Raw genomic sequence first — 26,881 nt, 5'->3', positions numbered from 1 at the left:
GGCACTTTTATTATTAAAAGTTCTACACATGATTCTGACCTGGAAGGAGATCTAAATACACATTTTCAACAAGCTTTGATGCAGGCCATCTTTGGAATACATTTCAAGGAACCGTGCCCTGCACAAACAGGTTGTTACCAAGCATGTCGACAGCAGGCCACCTCCCAAAGGGGGTGCAGGCCTGGAGTGATTTTGCTAGGTGTCACTTGCTTCATCGTCTCTCTTCTCCTTACCTCTAGAGCTTGGTTCCTCTTCCCAGGAAAAATCTTCCTTGGTTAGGAGATGAACACCCCAGAAAGCACACATCTGAATCTGAATCCCAACTCTTCCATTACCTATGAGACCATGGGGAATCTAGCCTCTCTGCCCCTTCGCTTTCCTGTCTATAAAATAAAGTACTAGAACCTACTTTGTAGGGTTGCTATAGTAATTAAAGAAGATACTATATAATAAGCAGAGGTACCCAGTCTATATGCTAGATACCTCCTTAAAACAATGCAGTCTTGTTGGGGAAAAAATAAAATAAAGGGAATGTGCAGACTTGTTGGGGATGGTAGGGTTCAGGAACGGTGCCCAGAGATGCTGTGGCTTTACTGACTGGGGGGCAAAAGGCATGTTCTGAACTAATGTTTAGCTGTTCCTCCTCATTCAACCCCTGCCTCCCTGAATCCCTGTTCATCTATATCAGCATCCCCAAACATATAACAAGGGGCACTCAATTCACCGTAATGCCCTAAAGATAACTCTGACTCACCTGCACTGACACTATTAACTATGGCTAGAACAATTATAAAGTATATACTAAGCCAATCAGGAGTATGGGATTTAAAAAATACATATGAACCTTCCTTGTGTATGAATGATTTTTCCAAAATTTTCCTAACTGATGGCTGGAGCCTATACCTTAACTGGAATGCATAGACCTGGATTCCCCTCTGGGGACCTGAGGCCTTGGTTCAGGTTGCATAATAAATGAGCTGGCTCCTCCTAGTCCCTCCTAGCACATTTAGGGCTAAACCAGGCACACAGACCCATAGAATAGAAGCCTCCCACTCCAAGGATTTCTCAGTCCTTTTCTTGGAATTACTATTCAGCTTATGGAGTTGGGAAGAAGCTCATCTAAAAAGTGATCAACTCCCTGCCACCCCATGATGAACAAATAACAGAAGGCCTTCATCTCTGGGTGATATTCAGGAAGGCTATTCTGGTTTTCTTTGTTACCTAATGTCCCTGCATTGCCTGAGTTTTAAGCACTGGGTATCTTTGGCCATAGGTTTTGGCAGGGAGGTGTATTTGGAAGCAACAAGTAAACTCTTAATTAAATACAATCTTATGCATGCATGGGCTGCATGCAAGTGGAAAAGGTGAATTTATTTTTAAAAACCCTAAATCCATATTATATTAATTTTGGCATACATATATTTAAAAATGTATACATGCACACATATATATCTTGAAAATAAAAGCAAAGATAGCAAGTACTAGAAGAGCAAGACATCATCTTTTCATGCTTTACAATTTCCATGAGGAAAAGCATAATAGATACTTTTAAAATGCTTGTCAGTTTAAATTATTTAAATCGTTTCATAAAAGAAATATACACTAAGTCATAATAATTGCAGACATATCATTGCTAAAAGCTCCCTCCCAAGGTAAACTCAATAATGATGTCAGGAGAATCTGAAACTAGTTCCTAATGAACTCAATGAAATAGAAGTTCTATGTCTTATGGAAATTTGGGGCTAGAATTAATTCTTGATTCATGCCTATTCCAAGTTCAGCCTTGTCCTCTGAGATACATAACCAACCACTTTGGCATCCCAATTAGTTAAACACAGTGCATTTTTTAGAACTTTAAATGTGTCCACATTAAGTAAAAGCAAAATGTATATTAAGTTGTTTTGACCAATGGACTTAGGGTAATTTCCAGGAGTAAATGAATATCTTGACACCACCAATACATTTCAGGATAATTGCTAGAAATAAATGTCTCCCGTGTCAATCTGCTCTGCTTGTCACAGTTCTTTCTTTCCTTAAATGAATCACATCTAACACAGAACTGATAAGTAGTAATTGATTTAATCCTCTGAGTAATGTATATCTTCTGTATCACTAAATCTAGTTTTGGTACAATATATGTACTGCAGTTTTTAGTGAGTAACGTGAAAATGAGTGCTGAGTTGGCAGCCTAATCATAAATAGCCCTAATGTTATCTGAGTTGCTCTCTTGCATTTACAAAAATGGTGATAAACTGGATTGTAATTGACTATTCTTTTAATGCTGAGATTAATCTATCCCCTGCCCCAGCCCTCACTGAACACTCTTGCTTTTCCATTATCAGGCAGGTTTAGCCAGAAGCAGACAGAGAAGAGACTGAGGTGAGCACTTTACCTTCTTGCACACAGATGGGTCTATCACTTGGGATCCAGCCCAGGGTTCCGTTAAGATGTTTCATACACAGTCTCTTTGTAGAGCCCTTCAGCTTGAATCCGTCTTGGCAGTGAAATCGGGTTACAGAGCTTTCAAAGAAAACCCCTCCGCTGGGAGTCCTGAAGCCATTCTCTGGGACTCCTGGGTCAGCACACACATGAAGGTCATCGAACCCTACATTGACAGGGAAGAAAAGGTCTTTGAATGCATTCTTCTGATGCCAAGGGTCTTCCTCCTAATTTAGTATACCTTAAATATAAATGGCAGATACTACATTAATTCATACACCTTGGACCACTCCAACTACACCAACAACAGAGCCAAGAGTATAAATATTTCAGTGCCTGTCTCATTGGCTAGGAGAGGCCAAGGATACGGAAGTGTCTTCTGTGTGCATAATGCTCTATATGAACCCTCAAAGGTAAGGAATGGAAACTTCTGAGCTCTACGAAGACATAATACTCTGTTTTCTTTCAAAATCAATGGAAAAATCCTTATTGAACAGATACCGAGAACCAGCCTGCATCCCAAACTGGACACCATTAACATTTGGCAAAGGATGGGGGCTGGGGATTTAGCTCAGTTGGTACAGTGCTTGCCTCACATGCATGAAGCCCTGGGTTCAATCCCTAGCAACATAGACACACACACACACACACACACACACACACACAGAGAGAGAGAGAGAGAGAGAGAGAGAAAGAAATTTGGTAGAGGAGTCTCACCCCAGGCCTGGGCTCTTGGAGAATTTACAAGTAGAATGAACAATGGGAACATGAGGTGAAGGGATAATTCTATAAACTGGGTTGACTACTATGCTGACCCCCATTTTCTTTCTTTTAAAAAGCAAATCACCTGCAGCCCTGCCTGGCTTAAGCCAATAAGACATGCTACAGTCCTCAGCAAACAACCTGCTACCTGCAGGAGAAATGCAGACCCAAAAGGCTCCTCCTTGCCCAGAAGAACACAAATTACACTGAACAGGAGGATTTTTGTGACCCTTACATGGACCAGATTTCAGAAATCAGGGAGATAGGATAATTGGAAGTAAAGCCCCTTAGCCATAAAATCTGTAAGAACAAGTTCCAATTAGAACCAGTCAGCATGGGCCAAAGTGATCCAGAGTTATCTTGGATCTTTAGCATGTAATTATAATAGTAAAACCTCCCCTCTGTGGGAGTAAGACCATGTGCAACGGGAACTTGAAAATCTGATGCAATCCTGCTATCAGTCAAAAGGCAGAGGTGGACCTGGTTGGGACTGTATGAAAACTTACAGCATCCCCCAGAAAAACTGGAGGGCATGAGAAGTGCACCATTCTTCTCTTCTGAGAGGACCCACTCTCTTCCTTGAGAGTGTTCCTCTTTTCTTTTTCCTATCCCTTCTAATAAACTCATGCCAGCTACTACACTTGACAAGTCTGACATCTTTTCAGCGTGATCACAAGAACCATTAACTGAGACTGTGACTGCTTTGGCTCTATGGAAGGCCTTGCCTAGAAACACCTGGTTCCAGCAGCTGCTCCGATATATGACTTATAAGGTATCTGATCCTATTTAATATCCTGTTCTTTCAAAAAATCCTCAGCTGAGGCTAAATTTTCCCCACTCCAACTCCTGTGTGCTGGTGTAAGACTCACTTGCTTTCCTCCCCACCTGGCATCATGACTCTAGACACCATGCAACACAGGAGACATGGAGATGACAGGATGTCCAGAAGTCACTAGATGAGGAATTGTGGAATGAGTGAATGGCCAAAAAGGAGAAAAGACAGCATCCACATCTGTCACTCACAAGTACTAAACAGGAGCAGGTCTGATATCTTATCAAACTGAGGACAGGTTTATAAAGGAGGCATCATCCAGCCTTCTCAGCAGCTGCTCCCACAATATCTGGATTGAGTACCCCAGTAGTGTAAGTTGTGTTCCAGCCTAACAGAGGGGTATTGGGAAGGCATTAAATAATGGCTTCATGTTTATATTTTGAGGGAAAGTGCTTCCTAAATGATGAGTGCCAACGATTTCCTCCAGTCTCTGCAGAGATGGGCAAACTCATGGTGCATCCTTTTAAATGGTGGGACTGAGGTAGCCAAATCAGCAGCAATGATTTCACCACAGCCTAGAAAGCCAAAAAGCACATTTGTTCAGAGCCCTGAAATCTGAGTGGTCTGAATATTTCTGGTAGACTTGGGGGGAAAGTCATTCTCACTCATGCTATTAAGTCAGATACAACCAGTCTCTGCTTTGCAATGTGGAGGTGGGGTATATGTATCAGTCAATGGAGGGCCATTGATCAAAGGATGGGGTAGACCTCTGGAAGATCTCCAGCCAAATCCTTAGGATGAGCAGATATGGTCCAACCAGACAGAAGAAAGGGCACCATGGGTACAGGTCAGAAGATATGGTGTGGGGAAGTTACTAAGAACATTTCAGGAAAGAGATGGTTCTACAAGGCTGTAGGTGGGGCCCTGTAGATAATGGAAGACAAAGAGTTGGAGGCTATGTGTTAGCTCAGAGTTTATACTTGATGCATGGGAGGGGGATATAGGGGACAAGTATGGAGTTTTGTACAGGAACATGATTAGATCAGACTTGCATTGTAGAACAATCTCTTTGGTACCCATGTGGAGAACTGATGGATATAGACCAGGCAGGGGATGGGAAATCATCTGAATTGACTCCCAGGCCATAAGCTTCAACTCGCAATCATGGGGCAATTTTGTTAAAAGACAGATGAGCTAAACCAGGCTCTCTTTGGGTGGAAGGGGGTCAACGGCCTGCAGTTTTACAGAGTTCTTCATATGACTCTTGGACAGCAAGGTCAGCACCTGTCTGAGAGTCAGTACCTACTGCCACCATCCAGGGGAGAACTTGTGAACCAGAGAAAAGAGAAGCAGTGGAATGGACAGGGCCTTGAAAGACATGAAGAACACAGTCACAAACCCTGGTGGTCAGATGGATGGGGACTTGATCAGGGGAGGGAATTAGAAGAGAGACATTTAAGACAGTCTATAATCAGGACGGCAGGACAGGATGATGAGGGAACCTTGGGAGAAGGATAAGGAGGTCTAGGGAAAAGGATAAGAAGCTCAGGGGGGCACAGGGAGGCCGAGTTCTTGGGAATACCCAAATAGTATCTGGCTATCAGCTGGAGAATGAGCCTAAAGGTCCTCAGTACCCTGAGCTGCATTTATGCACAGGTGGTAGTTGAAGGCCTAGGTGGGTACAGCATGAGACTAGCTCCTGGGACTAGCACAGCATGAGAGCAGGAGCAGCTGAGGACACATAATTAAGGGGCACCCAAGGAAGACATGGAGAATCAAGGGCCATCCAGAAGGAAGACCTGATTTGTGTCCCAGAAACAAGAGAAAGCATTTCAGGAAGGAATGGGATGCTGAGTCAGATGTCACCCACTGGTCAGGTAAGCAAAGGTCAAGAGCACCCACTGGCTAAAGACAGAACACTGGAACCACTCTTCAGGCAGTTTAAAGAACAGGGAAGAACTGACCACAGAGTGGAAGCCTGTCTGCCAATATTCAAAGAGGTGAGTCCACAGTAAGTGTGCTCAATGGAAGAACAAAGAGAGGCGGGTACTCACAAAGTAGAGCCAAGGGACGGTTTTATTGTTGTTGTATTAAAATTTTAAGATGAAAGAGACTTGAACAGGTCTCTACACAGCAGGGAGAGAAACAATGGAGAACCAAAGAGAGGCAGTGGTCAAGGATGAGTGAAGAGGAAGCGAATGGAGTAAACTGCCCACCCCCAAACATGAGAGGGGAGAGGACCCAAGCCTGGAGGTGGACTTGTCTTACACCAAAATAGGAAGAGAAGTCATGCCAGAACCTCTACTGAGAGAAGGATGCTCCCCAAACCATGCATGGTATGGGACTCAGCTAAAACAGCACCTCTTCCAGAGAACCTTCTCTTCCCTTTCAAAGTCTAAACAGGAGGGCTCTTTTCCCATCAAGACACACTGCGCTCACCTCTCTCAGGGTATTCCTCATTCTGACTATGACCACTGGTCCACTTAGCTATCTCTCACCCTGGGCTGAGAACTCCTGCAGGGGGAGACAAGACGTTATTTTTCACCTCCTCAGCACCTAAGGGTGTGTATAGTACATACTGGTCACTCTGCAGGTGCTGCTAATGCAGGATAGATGAATGAGTGGCTGCAGGGTGGATGGATAGATGATGGATGAATGGGAAGATGGGTGAAATGGATAGATGGCTTATGAACGGATCAATCAGGAACTGCATGCCAATTACTTTGTTGGACCCCACCCAGCCCCACCCCACCAAGCAGTAGCATTTATGGCCCAAGAGTCCAAAAAGCTTATATATTCCACCAACACAAGAGATAGGAAATATTCTCCTACAGCAAAACACATTCCCTCTCAATACTCTTCCATTTTCCTTTCTTCTCCCAATCTGAGCGAGCTATTTCCTTAATGTTCTATCATCTCCTCCCAATCACCTCAGCCCTCTTGCTCCCTTACTAATATGGGGTCCAGAGGTCGGTCTGTGCTAGGACTTTGGTTGAGACACCTGTACCCCCCACCCCACCCATAACACATACTTTTTTGCCATCCATCCCCTGCCAATAGTCAGCCCTGCTGACTGCCACATTCTCCCAGATAGCCACACCCTCTGTCCTTGGCCACAGAGCTGCCCTGTCTCAGAGGACAAATAATTCAAAGAGAACTGAAGACCTATCAGAAAAATGACTGAATCCATCAGGGAAACAACTCCTGTGGTAATAAATAAGTGATGAGTGCCTCATGAAAATTATAATGTGAGAGCAACAGAATCTCCTTGTGAAACCAATTATTATTTCTTCCTATTAAAGGACATTCCCATCTACATCAGCTTTTGTTTAACTGTGGCCAACTTCTGAGCATGTTTCTGTGTCTGGCCTGGTGTTAATGATCAATGCTGCTGGCCACCAGATCCATTTGTTGTCACAGAAGAGAGGAACAAGAAGTAGTGGAAAGAGAGCAACCAGAAGACTGGATAGTACAAGAAAAGAATATTCTTCATTTTGGACAACTAATCCCATTGAGTAAGATAGTAATTTTCTAGGGCCTTCCAGAGATCAGATTACACTTTTCAAATTATTCCCCAGTAGATCAATTTCCAGCCTGGGTCATTTCTCTGTAGAGTGGTATTGTTAGTGTCCTTCTATAATGATGATAATCAGCTCCATCTGACAGTATATCCATTAAGAAGTGGGCTGGTATAGGTGTTAGAGAAGAGGAGTGGAGAACAGTTTGTATTGCAGGCCCACTCAAATAATCTTCACCTAAGAACCTCTATTCTTGAAGTCTCAATCTGTTTCCTGTCCATTCTTCAAATTCTGCTTATATTTGGGAACTAAGTAGCCACAGCCTGGAGAAGAGAAAAGTGCACGCAGAATGATTTCCAACATGTTTGTGCTGGGGAGGAGTGGGAGGAAAAGGGAGCATTCCATATTGATCGGTCTTCAATAGTGGCATACCCTGGCACTTCCTGCAACATCCAACTCAGAGGGCAACATGTGCATATATATAAGAGGTTATCTTCATGATGGCTAAATTTTATGCATCTCCTTGACTGGGCCATAGATACCCAGATATTTGGTACAATATCATTCTGGGCATGTCTCTGAGGGTGCTTCTGGCTGAGATCAGCATTAGAATCTGTAACAGTTTGCTCCACCTAACACGGGCCCTCACTTAATGGGTGGGGACCTGAACAGAACAAAGCACTAAGTAGGAAAAAAATCCCTTTTCTACATATGACTGTCTTTAAGCTGGGATAGAGGTCTTCTCCTGACTTTAGATCAGATAGAGGTCTTCTGGGATAGAGGTCTTCTCCTGACTTCAGATCAGAACTTATGTTATTGACTCCTCTGGGTCTCAGATCTTTGCACTTGGACTTGAACTATATCAGGAGACATAGGTAGGTAGATATAGATAATATTGATATAGATAGTAATCTTCTCATTCTTTTTTTTTTTTTTTTTTGGAGAATCCAGATGTACACAGTTTTCCTAAAGAAGGTATTTAGGCACTTAAAACATGTGACTGGTACAAATGCTATCTTTCCCCCATCTCTGGAGGATGCTATTTCTCTTAGGTTCCTTGAATTTGGGTAAGCAGTTCACCAGGTGAGGGCAATGCCTGGGCCCTGGGGTATGGACAACCCAGGTGCATCATCCCAGCCTAACGCCCCTCTGGTACTAATATAAGAGGTGGCTTGCTCAGCCAGCATCTCCCTCTTGAGTGCTGACATGATCATTGTTGTCACTGGTTTTCTTGGCCAGCATTATGACCCTAGGTCCAACCAAGGCAAGGGCAGAATTGCAATTTGGACTCTGGTCCTCAATGGAGGCCAAATTTCTTTTTCTTTTCTCCTAATGAAAATCTGTATGAGGAAGTGGGATTTCAGCTGTCCCCTTCTTCCTATACAAAGACATGCATCAGACCCTAAGTCTGATTATGAGGTCTTGACACTTCTCGTTTGGTTACTTTTGAGTTACTGAAACCTACCAGACAGTTTTACTGGGAGCAATGTAAGAAGTCTTTGAAAAGAATCATAAAAATGAAAGAGGTGTGAAAAGCAATCTTTTGGGCTATTATAACTGAAAAGTCATATTCTAGAAAGGAAGAGTGTATCGAATGTAGCCAAATCAATTTAGAACTAGGGCTGGGTTTCCATTTCTCTGTAAACTGCTATATGAGTCTTTGGGGGAAGAAACAGGATATAGACACAAAAATTGATTTTGTATGCATTTTCTTAGTGAGAGGGCTAGTGAAAAAGGGCCATCCCTGCAGAAGCTTAAACAGATATATTTGCAAATATTAAACAGAATTGAGAGCAATCACCAAGGCTTGCTCTCACCCCAAAGCACTTACTGCAGACTCACACAGTTGGCATGAAAATCACCTTCAAGTCCACCTGGTCTGACCCCTTTGACTGGAGAGGTTGAGAAGCTGGTCCAGTCACCCCAACAGCTAATTGCAGTCCTGAGACTAAAACCTGGGTCTTTGACTCTCAGTTCCTCTGCTCTTACCATTAGCAACATTGTCTCTACTTAGCCTTCTATTCTCATATTTCAGTTTGTGATGACTCAGTTGTTCACGATGCTATCAACTCTTTGAGGGAAAGAACATTATTAAAAAATATTTTTGTGTCCCTGAATCTATCAAAGCAGGGCTGAGCAAACAGCAATGCTGAAATGTTTAATGATTAAATATTAAAAAATCCACAAGGTGTCAAAGTTGACACTCACCAGCATTTATCTCAGTGTGATAAATCAGGGAACATAACTTGTCATCCAACACATCCAAGAATCCAAGCAATTGGTTATCAAACATCTAGAGACCACAAAGTGGTTCTACCGTACATTCCTGGTAATGAAAATGTCCTTGGGGAAAACAAAACCTAATCCCAGATCCTAACCCCTGTTGCATGAAACAGTCCTAGAAAATAGGGTTCATAATCCCTCCATAGTCAATAAAGAGAAAGAGGTGGTAGGTTTGAGGAAGTCTTCAATCACTGAAAAGCTTCCCTGCATTGATTTAAAATTCTAATTCCAGCTTCACATGGCTAAAGTCTGCCTTTTCCTCATCACCAGCAATAAAGATGAAGTTTCTTGTAGACCATCCAACTAATAAACCATCTTTGTGCTTCAAAAAACTTTAGGTATATTAGGGACCCTGTGTCCCATTAGAGAAAAATGTCCAAAAAAAAACTTTTTCTGCTTAACGAGCTGCTGAAAATTTAGTATTTGGGCTTAAATTTTTAGTAATTGAGTAAAGAGATCTAGAGAACAACCAAAATGAATCAGCATAATTTCCCAGGGATCTGTGGATGAGTGGGTCTCTTAACCATTCCCTTACTGCCAACACATACCTTGTCCTGTACCACCTTCAGTTTCTCTTCTATCTCAAAAGTCCCTAACTCTTAGAACTACCTGAATTTATTTTTCTCAGTGAACACATGTATTGACATCCTGTCTTGATCAGGGTAAGAAAAATATACAGAAACAACTTGAGCTACTGTTGTACCTATAACAAGAGATCAGCAATGAAAAGAAGAAGAAGAAAGAAGAAACATTAAAGAAATCATATTAAGTTAAACCTATGAAGCACCTAAGCCAAATCCAATGTCAATATTTTCAAATATGAGGCTCCTGGATATTGGTGATTAGATAACACAAAACTACCTGGCATGCCAAAGCTACCAGCCACCTTGCAGCCAACCATACATTTGGGCTGGCCCATGCCATGCCCACCAGGTTCCTGACATGGCTTTAAGGTGTGGGTCTGCACTGATAGCAGCAGGAGCACTCCTGCTGTGTCATATTCTAGAAAGCTCTGCATGTTCTGGAGGTCTGTCCTGAGCCAAGCTCAGGCTCAGGCATTCAGAGGATCCTCTTCCCTAATGGTAGTTTAGGAGCTACCAAACAGCTCCCAGAAAATACCAGAAGGCCTGCTGCTAAACTGGGTTGCCCAGGAATGCCTTGGCCCTTGTAGAGATGGAGCTGGAAGAAAGCCCAGGCAAACTAGCTCGCCTATGAAGGAGAGGCCAGTGTGGACCCGAGGAGACCTTGCAAGAATAAGAGGAGGTCCCAGGACCAGCATGCAGTAGAAACAGCAGGAGACACAACACACTATTAAAAACACAACTGAAATCTGAGGGAAATGTGATTTGCTTGATAAAATTTCATTATAGTGCATATTTCCATAACAATATCATTATTAATTGTTTCTCCACTGACCGACCTCTGTGTTCCAGCCTAAACAATCTTTGTGTTTGGCAAAATTTCAGCTTTGTTTTTTAAAAAGAAAAGGGAAGAAGGGGAGATAGACATGTCAACAAATAGATGAGGAAAGAAAAATGATAATCTGTTTATGTATTTACTTTGTCCACAATGTTGGGCATTGTGGGGAAAGGATCTGTCAGGCATTCATTCAGCAATGGGAAGCAGGATGTCCCCAACAGCTTACATCTAGGACGTTGTGTAGCTTTTGATCTGCAAGTTGTGACGCTATACTAGGTCTTAAAAAATCAGTTTTCAGGGTCACAACCAGCACTGTTTAGAAATTAAGAGAAATAGAAAGGAAACGTCAGAGTGCCTCCTACTCTGGGTGAGCACTGTATGGTGCAATTTTCTGTTTTATTTGTGCACAGACGCTTGTCGGAAATGTAAACTCTATTTCTTTCAGTGGATCACAAAGTGTTTGAAAAACACTGCTTTTCATATGCTCCACTTTGTCGTGATATTTGAAAACATATTTACTTGAAATAATGTGCCTGGTGCTTAAGGGCACAGGTTCTGAAGCGAGACTGTGTTTTGAATCCCAGCTCTGCTATTTCCTAGCTGTACAACCCTGGGCAAGTTACTTAACCTTTCTGAAAGTCTCAGGTTTCTTTACCTATGTAATGGGCATTATAAGAACAATGCCTACCTCCACGGCTACTGTGAAATTCACATGAGATGGAAATACACGTGAGGCAGTAAGTGGCAGATGGCAAGTGCACAATCAATGTCTGCAAGCTATCATGTTATTAACATTCAACCTAGGGGCTGGCATGTGGCTCAAGCGGTAGCGCGCTCGCCTGGCATGCGTGCGGCCCGGGTTCGATCCTCAGCACCACATACCAACAAAGATGTTGTGTCCGCCGAGAACTAAAAAATAAATATTAAAAAAAAAATTCTTTCTCTCTCTCTTAAAAACAAAAACAAAAACAAAAACAAAAACAAAAACATTCAACCTATTCCCCAAACAGCAAGAACAGAGGCAGTAGTGTTAATTTCCTAGAGCCACCTTAATCTCTGAAAAGTGTTCACGCCTATCCTTTTTCCTTACTTGCCCTCGAATCAAATGTCTTTGATAATGACTGTTGAACTTAGACACACACAAATACTTCTAAAGGGAGTCCATTTCTTGGCCAAAGGATTAAGCCAAGAAACAGGAAATGGTAACACTCAAACCTCCAGGAAAAAGAACTCACTCTGATTTCTCCAAGAGCCTAGCATGAAGGGTAAATCCGAAGGCTAGTGGTCTTCAGCACACACACAGCTCCGGGCTTTGTTCTAAGAGACAACAGCCACATCTGTCAGTGGTCTCTCTTGGGGTGAGTAATCAAGTTCCAAAGTACCCCCAGGTCAGCCCAGTCAGGCGTGCGTGTGTGTGTGTGTGTGTGTGTGTGTGTGTCCAGGTATCAGCAAATCAAATCAAACCAAACCAAAAAAACAGAAACACCAAGGATTCTAAGATATATGAACAAAGAGCTCAGAACAAAAGAAGTTTAAAATATATGTTCCAGTAAGAGACAATTCACATGCACAAAAATCAACAACACAGAAACTCAAAGGAAACTCAAATTGCAACAAAGGAAACCAAAGTTTCCTTAATTAATTTTCTTGTTTGTGAACTTAGTGCCACTTCATTCCATAATTCAGTGTATTATCAGTTACATATTTAAGAGCTATCTGGAGAAGGAATGAAGGGAAGCTGATCACTGTTGCTATTTATTAGGCTAAACAGACTTCTCACTGCAAAAGCAGTATCCCTTGGGAAATACAGCAAAGGAACACGAGGAAGCAAGACTGGGCTAGTTACTATAGCAATATTTCTGCCACACTAATAGCATGATATGCTATTTATTATAGCAGATTTATACTAATGAGACACCACTTAAACCTACTCTTCTGAAAAAAAAACAACAATGAGTTTAAAGGATATAGAATTCATCTACATGGGTTGAAAGCTTAGTATGTGGATTCCATTTCCCAGAAACTACAGGAACACTGCACCCATGATTATAAACATAATATCAACTCTGAATGTTTGGATGCTAATCAAGTTAGGTAACTTTTCCCTAGACATAGTGAGAATGTTTTAATGTTTCACAAAATATCCACAGATGAATATAACATCCACTATGTCTGAGTAAGTGTAAATGTTGCAAAAATAAGTCTTAATGGCATAATTTAGACTTGATTAAAATGGATAAAGACCACAGATGTGGAAGTCATAGCAGTCCCCATTTGATGCCAGAACTGATATTTTCCCCCTCTTGATTTAATTCACTTTGATTACCCAATTATTCCTAAATCCTTTCACTCAGTTTCAGCTCCAATAAAACTGATAACAATGCTAACTCGTAATGTGATTTTTTTTATTCCAGTCTCATGATACTGCTCCATAAAAACATACCCAGCAACATAACAAAATTATTCCTGACTGTGGTATTATAACACAGAAAAACAGAATCAACCTTTATCTTTTTGAAACAAAGCAAGCACACGGAACCAATCATGCAAAAAAAAAAAAAAATCTGAGGATTTGTCTTATCTTTAGGAAGATGGTGGAAGGGAAATTTTGCAATTGATGAAAATTTTTTTAAGGCTATCAACTGTGAAAAAATTTGAATGAGGCTGGATACATTTTTAAAAAACTGATTGATGTGGTTAAAAGTGTGGCTCTTTTCCAAAACAAATTCTTAGCAAGTATAATTCAGATTGCCTGTCCAGCTAGCTCTGTGACTCTCGACAAGTAACTTGGTCTTCCTGGGTTTTAATATCTTATCACTCAATGAGGCAAGTGAGTACTTTCTCAGGTCCTTTCTACTTCTATATTCCACAATTTCTAATCTCTTCTTGATAAAATTGGGTACAACTTTCAGAGCACAAGCAGACTGAAGCAGCCCAGAAGATAGTTCACAAGTACTTTTTAAAAAAAAAAAAAACTTTCTAGAATGTAATCTAAAAATGCCTATAGCAAATTTTTTATATTTTTAGATAATCAAATTTACTTTCTTTTCTGTGTGCAACAGCTTTAGAACAATACTTAAATATGTTTCCCACATGTACACCACTTAATAGTTTACAAAGCATTGTACATACTCTGTCTCATTTCATCCCCATGAGATCAATATAACAGTTTGATGGGATTAGTTCTCACAGTCACTTTATGAAAATCCAACTGTTAACTGTAACAACTTTCAAACGACCTTTTATAGCCATACCATGTATTCTCTCCCCTCTACAGTTCATTCACAAACTAGAGTCCAGTTCATAGGTGAGGATTTTAATCTCTCTCTACCTTCTCAAAGTGGCCCTAGGACATTGAGAGTGGGCAGTCTGCCACTGTGTCAAAGTAACTGAGACAATCAATTTATAGGTAGGAAAGGTTTATTTTGGCTTGTAGTTTTGGAGGTTTCAGACCATGGTTGGCTAACCCATCAGTTTGGGTCTCTGGTGAAGGAGCACATCATGGCAGGTAGTACAGTGGAGCAAACTTGCTCACCTTTTGGTAGCAAGGAAGCAAAAAAAAAAAAAAGAGAGGAGGGGCCAAAGTCCCAGTTTCTCCTTCATGGGCATGACCTCACTTCTCCCACTAGAACCCACCTCTTAAAGGCTCCACTACCTTCCAATAGCACCACAGACTGAAAACCAAGCCATTAATACCTGGTTTGGGGGTCATGCCATATCCAAACTATAGCAGATTGTGAAAGTAAAAGATGGAAGAGAAATTTCTGCTGACTTAGGACAGTAGGTGCAAGACAACTGTCCTTTCTCACCACCAGGTTACATACTAATGGGTAAATCTATATACTTGCTTAGGCAAGTAATAAAGAGATGAGGGGTATGTTTGTTTGATTGTTTTTTAATCTTGTTTGTTTTTAAGAAAGCTCAAAGAAATTTCTTGCTTCTGCCACCTATATAAATTTACCATAGAATAACTTGCCCAGACGTTCCAGGGCCCACTGTCTCCCTATGATTCAACTGTCTTAGGTTGAAGCAACAAATATTAAGATGCTACCAGCAGATCTTTTATCTAAATATGTCAGGATAGTTTATTTAAATAATAATTTATGTCAAAAACCAAGTTTTATCACCTATCTCCCTTGTAGGGCTATTTAAGTTAAATGGGATATTTATAAGAATATTATGAAAATTATGAAATAATGTGTGAGAACACAATAAACAAACTTCTTCCAGAAATTACGGAATTTAATATTATTAGAAAGAATCTTCAAACTAATCTAAATAATTTTCCCTATTTCATAGATAAGAAAACTGATACCAAAAAAGTGTAAATGACTATGTAAGTTCACACAGCACTGACTGACTCAGAGAAGAGGGATTAGAACACCGGGCCAAGTACCTAACCCAGGCCCATGGTCCCTAATGCAAATCCATTCCCACCCCAAGGGCAGCAGGACACACTTCAGCAATACTTGGTCCCTGCTGCAATAGGCATCTTGACCTAATGGCACTTATTCCTTGGATCACTGACAAGATTGATCTCCAGGAAAAGGTACAGGTATCATGAAATATAAAGGACAGCATCTAAATAAGATGAAATATGAAGAATTTCCTTCTGAGGATGACAGCATGAATTTGTTGAAACACATTTGCAAAAAGTATGCCAACAGATTCTATCAAAAAATTGAGGGAACATCATTCTTTGGATCCACAGAGTTGTTTTTCTTCCTCTTTCAACAAACCTCCTCAAAGTGTTACAGGGTAAGACATTGAAAACAAACAATACAAACTTGTTGCAACCCAACAACAAGGGTGCAAGGTAAAAATCAACATAAAGAAATAGCAGAGCAAACACACAGTCCCCAACCATCTTGAAGATCTCTGCCACCCTGGCCAGCAGATCAACCTCCTGTTTTGGATGGAATCAAAGTATTCTTTTCATACCCCACACCGTGCTGTCAGCCTATTTCATGTTGATTGCCTTTGTTAGTAGAAGAAAGCCCAGTCTGGGGGAAGCAGTGGGGAGCCTATGCAGGGGTTTTGAAGTGGACAGTGGAACCTGTGCAGGTTCTGCACACGGGCCAGTGGGCTGGGCTTGGAGTGCCATCCAGGGCTGGAAAACGGGCTGAGGCCAGAAGGAGTGCCACAAGGGGCAGCCTGAGTCTTCCCAGAAAGCAGTGGCCAAGTTGTTAGTTTGACTCTAATTTAATTTAGAGAAATACAGGAATGTCACATTTCTCCACCAGAAACCTCATTCTTGATATATAAGTTTTGTGTAAACGGGAAAGAGAGACCCCAGTAGCTATTCTAGAATGTACGAGGCCTTCATAGAAGTCATTCCCAAAGACAAGATGTCTTCCACCAAAAGACTGTCTTTTTGGACAACTCCCTGATGTACCTTTGACTAGTAGAGTTTGCTGACCTTGCTTTATCATCCATAAAACATGGGTAATTTGGTTTCTTCCGGGTAACTTCTCTTGCTTAAAGAGTGTCACATCAACTCCACTAGAGTTTCCTTGCTGAGTTCTGACATTTGGTGTACACTAAGATCTCTAGGGCTATGGCTGGACACCACCAGGGCATGACTGGGATTGATGATTGGTCCACAGATGATTAGCTGGGATGGGGCTGGAAAAGACTGCCCATATAATATTTCACCAAGTTCCATAATTGTGCAAAGCCACCCCTCACCTTCAGGTAAACATCTCTGGATAGTGCCTTTAATCAAACAGAGAGGTCAGTGAATCTGTACCCTGCTCTCTGTAAGAGCCAGCCTCTGAAGCCCAGTGCTATGATTCCTACATAAGCACAGCTTAACCCTGTGACCTTGGGCTGAAGCAAGGGAGTGAACTCTCTGTTCTTCTTTTACTGGAAATTCTTGGACAAAAGTTCATAGCACCTCTATTCCCAAATATGTTTGTCAGCTACAACTTTCCCAAGAGCTCCTTTACCAGAGGTACCTGAGCTAAAACAGCAGCTAATGATAAATTCATATGAAAAAATGCTCTGAAGTCATTAAATTAAGTTTTTGAAGATTTCCTAATCATTAAATGTTAATGACTATGGGACAATTCCTTACATCAACTTTAAAATTTGTACATAGCAGGACGTTTCTTGAATATGGACAAAGAATGCATGTAAATGGAGAGAGAGAGAGAGAGAGAGAGAGAGAGAGAGAGAGAGAGAGAATGAAAAGAAACACACCTAAATTTTAACTGTGCTACTTGGGATTGAAAGTTAATTGGTGATTTTTATATTCTTTATACCTTTCTGATTTTTCCAAATTCTCTACAATGAACACTTAGAATCAAGAAAGAAATGTCATTTTTTAAATGAGCTCTGATAGCACAGGACTGTCAAACCGAGAGTGGGTAAGAAAAGTGGGCTTCCACAGACACACACAGTCTCAAGACTCAAGACAAAACAAAAAGTCAGGTGTAGAGGTGTGTGGCACAGAGGACTATGTCTTCTCTGGTGGGTATTAAATTCCACAGAGGTAACTGCAAATAACACAATGTCCCTTCAGTGGTTCTCCTCAATCATCTTCCTGCCTGAGGAACAGTGTCACCTCTGAGCCACCCAAGGCTCTGAAGGTTTGCAGCAATTGTCTAAAGTCTGGCAACAACTAGAATATGACCAGAGTGTTTCATAGCTCTCCTTCCCAAGAGGGTTGCCTGCATGATGAGAATAAACTGCACTGGGCAGGTCTCAAGAGATCATGAGAGCAGGAGAGAAACAGCACAGATGGGTGCTGGGAATGAGCGGCCGTCTGGATGGTATTGATAATGAACTGCTGCATCCTCGCTGAAGCCACTTAATTTCCCAAACACTTGTGTTATAAATATGCTGTCAGTGGAGTTAGTTGCTTTGTGGAGAATGGGGGTGAATCAAAAATGGGTTGATGATATACCACTAGTTCCCCAAACAAATATCCTCTCCAATCTTAGCTGAAACACTACCTAGAAGATATGGGGAAACACTACAAATGACATCAAATGTTCTCTAGACAATCTGTGCTGCTATGGAGCAGCTTTGCTTCATCAATCAATCAATCAATCATAATCCCTAAAGGGTATTGAAGCACTGGCCCTTTTTACTTGCTGATTTCTATCCTAATTTATGGTTTAAATGGCAAGTTTAGGTAGATGGAGGTGAAAGGTGTTTGTGAGCAGTCAAATATGAAAATAAATTGAAGATGAATGCAAAGGAAGATTGCAAGGAAATTCTTAAATTTGCTCATTAATAGACTCAGGATTTTTTTGTTGTTTGCTTTACTTGCAAAATACTATCATCTCCACACCTCTCACACCGAAGCAGGTAAGTGCTCCTATTTCTGATGTCAAAATGCAGACAGACTATAATTGCAAACCAGAAAGAAAAAAAAATTCTGCACCAATGATGTAGGCAAACTTGGGGCTCACAGTAGATTCCTGTCTACTTTCTCTTACTTCTTAAGAGAGGCATAGAACTTTACACTCTAGGATTCAGCTGTTTGCAAATTTGCTGTAAGCTCCATTCCCTTCCTGATTTCATCTCTTTGATTTTATTCCAGTGAGAAGCCACAGGTAGTGCCTCCACCTGTAAGGGCTTATTAATTAGCAGCCAACAGGGTGAAGCAGAAGTCATGTGCTCCATTTGCAGGGCTAATGGTTCAGTTCATGAATGGTTGCTCAAAATATTTTTTACCAGCCAATCTGAAAGAACATATGATTCTGGTTAAATTTAAGGACTCTTGGATCCTGCACATCTACATAGCCATACCTAGAGCTGCCATGTAAATGAGATTGCCATAATTTCAAAGTTCGATGGGAAGAAAATGAAGCAGCTGCTGTTTAATTTTTTATGGAGCCTACAATTTGTCTCATTAGCTGGCAAATAGGATAGGCTGGGAACTGAATGCAGCCTGGGCCTCAACTTCAAATGAGAGCAAAAAGGGATCATGTTAAATCACTCACGCAGGCTTTCTGGGGATGGGGTGAGACTGGCTGATGCAGGAGATAGAGCACCTGGCTCCAAATCCTGCTGCTAGACAGTTTCATCACCTCAGTAACACATCACCTTAAGCAATTTTAGAAGCTTCCAGAGCCTAGTTGACTAATATAAGAAGCAAGGGATCTGGAACTACCCTATCTCTCAGAGCTGTGGGGCCCCCAGAGGCAAGGATGCCTGAGGGCTTAGAAAATTCTGCAGTGCTATCCAAATGCAATTTGAGAATGACCTGGATGAGTAAACCAAGGTTCAAGGGCAGCAGATTTGACTATAATCACAGAGGTGCAACTGTGAATCTGGGCTCCCTTATTCAGAGATTCAAGGAAACTATACATTTTCCCCATCTCTACTCGTGGTATTATCCACCAGTCAGGGGGGCAGTTGGAGAAATGCAGTATGAGGGCTGGTGTTTCCTGGGTCATTTTCAACTTATAAACTGGGTAATGTGACCTGGTGACAAGTCATGGTAACTTGCTTATGGGTGTCCAGACACCATGTAGATACCTTGGTAGGGAGACAGGCAAGAAGCAAATAAAAAATAGAGCTAGGCTATACTGGCCTGCTGTTATCCCTAGTTGCTCTGAGGCTTCCTCTATATCCATGAAATTTCTTACACTGTGGAAGTGTCTTTGTGGGTCCCAACAGTTTATGCTAACAAGGTGACTCATGGTGATCCCCATATAATTTATGCTAAAGAGATGACTCAGAGTCTTGGAACTTTAAGTCATGTGGTATCAGCCCACCATCATCAAGTGAGGAAAGGGGGGATGGGGATTGAGTTCAACCACTTGGCTAATGATTTAATCAGTCATGCCTACATAATTAAACCCTAACAGAAACTGGGGACAAAGCTCAGGTGAGCTTCTCTGGTTAGCAATACACATTGATATACCAGGAGAGCAATGTATCCCCAGGACATGGGAGATTTGCATTTGGGACCCTCCCTGATCTTACCCTGTGTATCTCTTATTTTGTGTATCTCTGATTTGTGTCCTTTATAACAAAACTTCTAAGTGTGTACTTTCCTCAGTTAGTGAGTTATTCTAGCAAATTATGAAGCCTGATGGGCTAGTGGGAACCCCAGAATTTTTAGCCAGTTGGCTAGAAATACAGGTGGTCTGGAAACCCTGTAGATGTGGGTGGTGCCTGAAGGGAAGGCAGTCTTGCAAGAGACTGTATCCATAACCTGTGAAATTTGTGCTGACTATGGAGTTGGTGCATGAATAGCATTGCAAAACCTAGCAACAGAAGTGGCAGGAACATAGTGTTAGGAATCAACCTAGATGCCCTTCAACAGATGAATGGATAAAGAAACTGTAATTAATATATATATATATATATATATATATATATATATATATATATAATACACACACACACACACACAAAGGAATATTACTCTGCATTAAAAGAGAATAAAATTATGACATTTGCAGGTAAATGGATGGAGTTGGAGAATATCATGCTAAGCAAAATAAGCCAATACCAAAAAACTAAAGACTGAATGCTTTCTCTGATAAGTGGATGCTAATCTATAATGTGATGCAAGGAGGAACTTTGGATCTGTCAAAATGGAAGGAGATGATGGGAGGGAGTACTGAGGGTAGGAAAGATGGTGGAATGAGATGGACAGCATTACCCTAGGTACATGTATGATTGCACAAATGGTGTGACTACTTCGTGTACAACCAGAGAAGTGAAAAATCGTGCTCCATTTACGTACTATGAAATCAAAGTGCATTCTGCTGTCATGTATAACTAATTAGAACAACAACAACAACAAAAGATGTGATGAGTGATCTAAATCTGGATTTGGATCAGAATGCTTGGGGTTTGTTATGGTTTGAATGTAAGGTGTTCTCCAAAAGCTCACGTTTGAGACAATGCAAGAAGATTCAGAGGAGAAGAATAGGTTGTGAGAGTCTTAACTCCATCAGTGAATTAATCCCCTGATAAGGATTAGCTAAAAATTGAGTGGTAATTGAAGTGGTGGTAGGGTGTGGCTGGAGGAGGTGAGAACCTGGGAGTGGCTTTGTGGTATACATTTGTATCAGGCAAGAAGAGACCTCTCTCTCTGCTTTCTGATCATCATGTGAGCTTCTGCTTCTCTCTGCTACACTCTTCTGCCATGATGTTCTGCCTCACCTCAAGAAATGCAGCTGGCCTTCTATGAACAAAGATCCCTGAAACTGTCAGCCCTCTTAAAAACATTTCCTCCTCTATGGTTGTTCTGATAGGATCTTTCAGTGGCAGCAATGAAAAAGCTAATACAGGGTTGAATTCTGGCTTCACCATCTCTGAGCTTTGTGACTTTATGCCAGTTACCAAACCTTTTCATTTCCCCAAAACTCTGTCTTCTGGCTGCCAAAATGGGAAAATAGTACCTACCTCATAGAGCAATGGGGACTAAATGAAATATCCACATTTTAGATATTAACAGAGGGGATGGAACGGAGCTGAAAGTGACCAGTGGGTCTACCACTTGTCTCAAGTCTTAGATTCAGGGTGGGGCCCTTGGTGTGGTGATGTTGCTGGGGCCTATAGACCTGAAGGAAAATGAATGGGGCAGACAGATCTTGAAGGAAGAAAGATAATCCAGATATGCTTCAGAAATCTCCTCTGAGCAGAGTGACAAGGTCTCTACCTGCTGAGAACTTTCTTTTCTAGAACATGGATTACTTCAGGACTTGTTCAGACAGAAAAAGGAGATGCTGAAGGAGTGAGGCTCTGGGACCACAACTTGTTTTATGTTTTCTATTTTGGAGTGCAAAATAAAAATCATTTTGAAAAAAAATATTCTGTTGCTATTTGTTTAAAAAAATTTAAAGAACACATCTGATTACAAGGGCAGCTCCTCCCTGGAAAGTGATACTGAGTTTTGAGAAATTGATGTCCAAGTTGAAGTGACCCAGCCTTTGGAGGAACAGACTGCAGTGAGAAGTTCTGATTAGGAGGAAGGAGATGCTAGATATATACAATCTCATCTCAAAAGTCTATACTTACAGTAGCAGGTTTTCCAAAGGTCAGAGAAAAAAATAGGGCTGATTCTATAGTGAGAATCTGAAAGAGAAGGAGACTCAAAAGCATTGAGAAACTGGGAAACCCAGGGTAAGCAACTCCAGGTGTCAATTCTGCATATAAAGGCAGGAAGAAAAGGTGCTAGAATGACCAGGGATGCATAGATAGGTGTGGCATAGGCTTGCAAGTAGAGTGACAGCATAGAATGATGAGTGAAACCCAAAATGACCTGCAAAAATGTTAAGATCCAAAACAAGGTAAAGTGGATGGGGAAAGAAAGGGACTTTATCCATGCACTGATACAGCTCAAAAGGAACCAGCACAAATGGGGGAACATCTCTCCCTCCTTTTTATACCATTCTCCCGAAGGCACCAAAATACCAACACTTTGCATCCTATGGCTTATGAAATTCTATTGGATGCAGCCTCTTGTCTTAGAGCTGCCTCCATAGTCTCAGCCATATTGAAATCTGGAGGAAGGACAGTGGTAGTGGCAGTAGGGGACAGGAAATGAGGAGCCAGGTGAGACACCATGCAGTATTGGGACCATCTATGCCCTGATACTGCCATTGGAGAAGCCATCAACCTCATCCTTCCTATTCTCTGAGGATGAGGCTGTCACAATTCCTCACTCCTCCATTCAAATAGACTTCTGCCACATCCAAGATGTACCTTCCAGGTCAGTGCCATGCTCAGTGGAGGACAAATATGAGGCCAGGACTTATGGCCACATACTCTGAGTCTCAGAGAAGTTAAATCAGTTGTCCAGAGTTAGGAGGTCAGAGTTAGTTAGGAGGTCAGAGTTAGTTAGGCCAGGATCTGAATGCTGGTTCATCTGGCCACCTATATCTCCCAACACAGTCTCCACCTCTCAAGGTCTTGAACTGTAGAATCTGGTTGACCAAAGCAGAAGAGGGAGGGTAGGTGAGGCAGGGATATGTGCCTATGGAGAGGAGGCGGGCCTGAGGAAGATGAGGAATGGACTTTGTAAGGGGAACAGGGAGGAAGCCCTCCAAGGGAACCAGCAGAGTCTTTGGAGTCTCTCATACCTCAATTTGGTTCTGAAAAGGTTTTGTCCTGAAATTCTATTTAGTTTTTCAGAAAGAACCTGAGAAACTTGGGGAAGTGGTCTTTAAAATAGCTCACACTTCCTTATTTCCTGAAGGATATTATTGAAAAAAAAGAAACACTCATATCAATGTTTCCCATGAGGCCAACAATCCCATTGGCTCCAGACTTGCCTGGCTGTGACTATGCCAAGTTTCCTGGACTTCACCAAGAGCTCTTTCCCTACTCAGCCTTCTTGATGTAAGATCAGAGAGTGCAGCAAGCTCTGCCCTCTCACCAGGCTGGGTTAATAACCTCCCCATGAGATGGCTCTTACTCCACTGCAGGTTCACGCACATCCACCCAGAATAAAACTCTGGAAATTCACCCATAAGCCACCATGTGCAGCAACAGGGAGCACATCTGGTTTTCACTGGTAGGAGGGAATAAAGCTGCTCTTTCAACAGCACCAACTTCTTTCCTAGGGAAAGTTCTCTTCTTTCTGATTTTGATCTATAGTTCTTTCTGTTTTGTCAATAAAATCAAAAAAAAATTCACACTGACATTTCCAACTACCAAAGAAAATAAAGGCACAATATGCTTTTAGAGATGCCCCTTGACTTTTTCACTGAAGAAGTATTGATGGGAAAGATAAGGACTTCCAGCTGATTAGACATCATCCCGAGTTCAGTTCTGCCATTTAATTAGCAAGGCGGTCTTGATTGGACAAGGTTCTTTCCTCCTATGACTCCATTTTTCTCATGAGCAAATCCAGGTGAATACTCGCCGAGTTGTGAAGATTAAATGAAGAACAGAATGAGAGTCAGGGTCATGCCTGACACACAGATGCTTTCCTAGCCTCCAATGGCTTCCCTTTTACCCCTCCTCATCCAGGAGAGATTTAAAAAAATAATAATAATAATCTTTTTTTAAAAGTTCCATTTCTGTCCTTAAAAAAAATGTGAGTGCAGGGAAAGCTATTTTCATCTCCTCTCTATGCCTCCACCATCTCAATAAATTTCACACGTCTACAAGAGACAGCAGTGTCTCACGTGGTATCTGTCCTGTCCTGTTTGTAGCGTCATAAGCAGGGGAGGGAAGGTGAGAATGGGCTGGTATTTAAGAAGCCCTGTGCCTGTGAGCGAAAATGCACTCAGGACATAGAACAAGACTCAGGCATGGGAGCCCCTCTTATTTTATACCTAGGGTGGCTGTGCCCTTCTGGTTTCTGGGGCCCCCATGAACATCTAGATGGACAGATATCCCCACAGACATGGACACAGCTGACCTCTTGCAGAGACAACAGGTTTGCCTGCTAACATAAACATCTCTCTTGGTTGGAATAAACCAATGGGTGGCAAACATGCAGGGAGAATTCTAAAAATAAAGGAAGCTGTTGAATGTAGCCTTTAACTCCTTGCAACTCACCCAAGGGAGAAGGAAGTTCTCTCTTTAGTCTGTGGGCCTGGGAACACTACCTTCATACAAAGAATCTTTGTATAAAATCTGGTCAATTTTCTACCTCCACAAGTAAAGACTGTACTTCAGTTAGAAATTTATGAAATGAGAAAGATCCTTTTTTCCCACTTAAGTTTACTGACCTGTTGAATTCTGTCGAGAACCTTCACCTACAAGGCAAGTTTCTAAAAGTTCATGTTCTATTTATCTTTGCCACCTCAGTGTCAAACACAATGCTGCATGTTGCATAAGAAAGACTTCTTTTTTCCTTTTTAATAAAAATAGGACTTTGTACCAAGTGCTAGAAAACTGTCAAGGCTCCTGCCCTCTAGAAGCTAAAATCTGTACACAAATAACTGAGATACAAGATAAGAGGCGGCAAACACCATATGCAGATTACAAGGGTGTCTGGCTTGGGTGAGGTTGTGCATATGTGTGTACATGTGAGGCAGGAAGCAGAGGACACAGAGACAGGCGCTGGGTATTTTCCAAATCATTCTGAAATTATCAGTCACAAATCTGTCTCCTTCACTAGAGTTAGATTTTCATGGACAGAGACCATGTTTTATTTGTTTGTATAACGGAACAATATTTTGAAAATATTAAACTGATGTATTTTTCATTCCCTTATAATCATGTTCCCTTCAGCCTTCACATAATTACAGATAGAACTTCCCCTGGGAAGAGGAGCATAGCACCAAGGGAGGCCACAGAGAAAGGCTGTCACCTGCCCCCACAAGGCAGAAGAAGATACAGCCCTGCTACCCTCCTCCTTCTGTAGTGGGGCTGCAGGAAAGTTCCATGTACCTGTTAGTCTTGTGCTGGGCACTGATCCTCAAGATGAAGAGGGGAAGGAAGGAGAAAAGAAAGGAAAGGAAGAAAGGGGGAAAAAGGAAGGAAGAAGATGAGTTAAAGGAAGAAGATAAAAGCTGAGAGTGCTTGTTTTCTGCATTCTTTTAAGATTCTGGGTGCAGAGAACCATTGTGCAAATGTCTCAGCACCAATTTGAGATGTCCACAACAGAAAGAAAGTGGTGATGCATATGGTTCTGATTGACAAGGGCCTAAGACAGCACCCATGAGGGTCCTTGGCTTCCATGGCCTGAAGGGATCCAGTGGAAGACATGTAAGACACAGAGTCAGCAGGCCTGCCTTAAGGTTGCTGTGGAGAGAAGAAAAAGGGCCCCCTAGCTAAGCTGCAGGGAAGGACCACTGCTATATTTTAGATGCAGTTTGTCCCCCCAGATATTCATGCGTTGAAGGTTTGGATCTCAGTGGAACCTTTAAGAGTGGGGCTTAGGAGGAAGTTCTCCCGTCAACTGGGGGCATGCCCTTGGAAGGGATGGTGGGACTTCAGTGTCTCATTCTGACTTCCTGTCTGGTGATATGATCTCCTTCTTCTGCACATATACTCACCATGATGCCATCCACCATGAGACCCTCACCAGAGGTTGAACACATGGGGCTGCCCAATCCAGGGCTTTCAGCTTCCAAAATTGTGATCCAAATAGACCTCTTTTCTTTAAAAGTACCCAAACTCATATATGTTATTAAAGTAATACAACCACCCAGGCAAGGGGCAAAGTAAATAATGAGTCTGAAACTCAGTGAAAAGGGACCAGTTGGTAGGTGGCCATGCCAAGAGATCTTAAGACCAAGAGTCATGCTGGCTGAGGATTACAGCCCTGAATGCCAACAGCCTAGAGAGAAGCTCTAAACCTGGAATTAATTTGTTCAGATGATTAGCAAAAGAGTCTGAGCTTACCCAAAGCAACTAATTCAGCATAAGGGAGATACACTTAAAGGGTCTTTTACCATCTGTGGATGTGGGGCTTCAGGGCCACATGAAAAGTTATAGTAAGTAAAGGATGCAAATTTTTTATTCATATTTTTGGCACATCTATTTGCAATGTGTAAGTTTCAGCTTTCCCCCATCCCACCACATCCCATTTGTGATTCCAATTCCTAATACAGCCTCTGGAACAGGGTGAGCACACAACAAATGCTTATGAAGGTAAACTGAGCTTAGATACATAGGAAGCAAGTGACAACTTACAGATGGTCAGGAAAAAAAAAATGAAACACAGAATCAAAGCTATAAGAACGATACAGAGGAACAGCTTTCTTGGGCCATTCAGTGCACGGGCATATGGCTACTGAGACTGTCACTGACATAGAAT

The 26,881-nt window shown here is 41.8% G+C and overlaps 1 protein-coding gene across 4 annotated transcripts in view; it reads right to left on the bottom strand.

Annotated features, from left to right (window-relative positions):
* Susd4 (sushi domain containing 4) overlaps positions 1-26,881 on the bottom strand; it is a 126,501-nt gene that overhangs the window by 57,123 nt on the left and 42,497 nt on the right. For all 4 annotated transcript variants that reach the window (XM_077802349.1, XM_077802350.1, XM_077802348.1 and 1 more), the window contains exon 3: positions 2,393-2,605. In XM_077802349.1, the coding sequence (XP_077658475.1) occupies positions 2,393-2,605 (213 nt within the window). The remainder of the gene's footprint in view (positions 1-2,392; positions 2,606-26,881) is intronic.

Source organism: Urocitellus parryii, chromosome 9 (assembly GCF_045843805.1).
Source record: "Urocitellus parryii isolate mUroPar1 chromosome 9, mUroPar1.hap1, whole genome shotgun sequence".
Lineage (NCBI taxonomy): Eukaryota > Metazoa > Chordata > Mammalia > Rodentia > Sciuridae > Urocitellus > Urocitellus parryii.
This window is presented reverse-complemented; position numbering and strand designations above follow the sequence as displayed.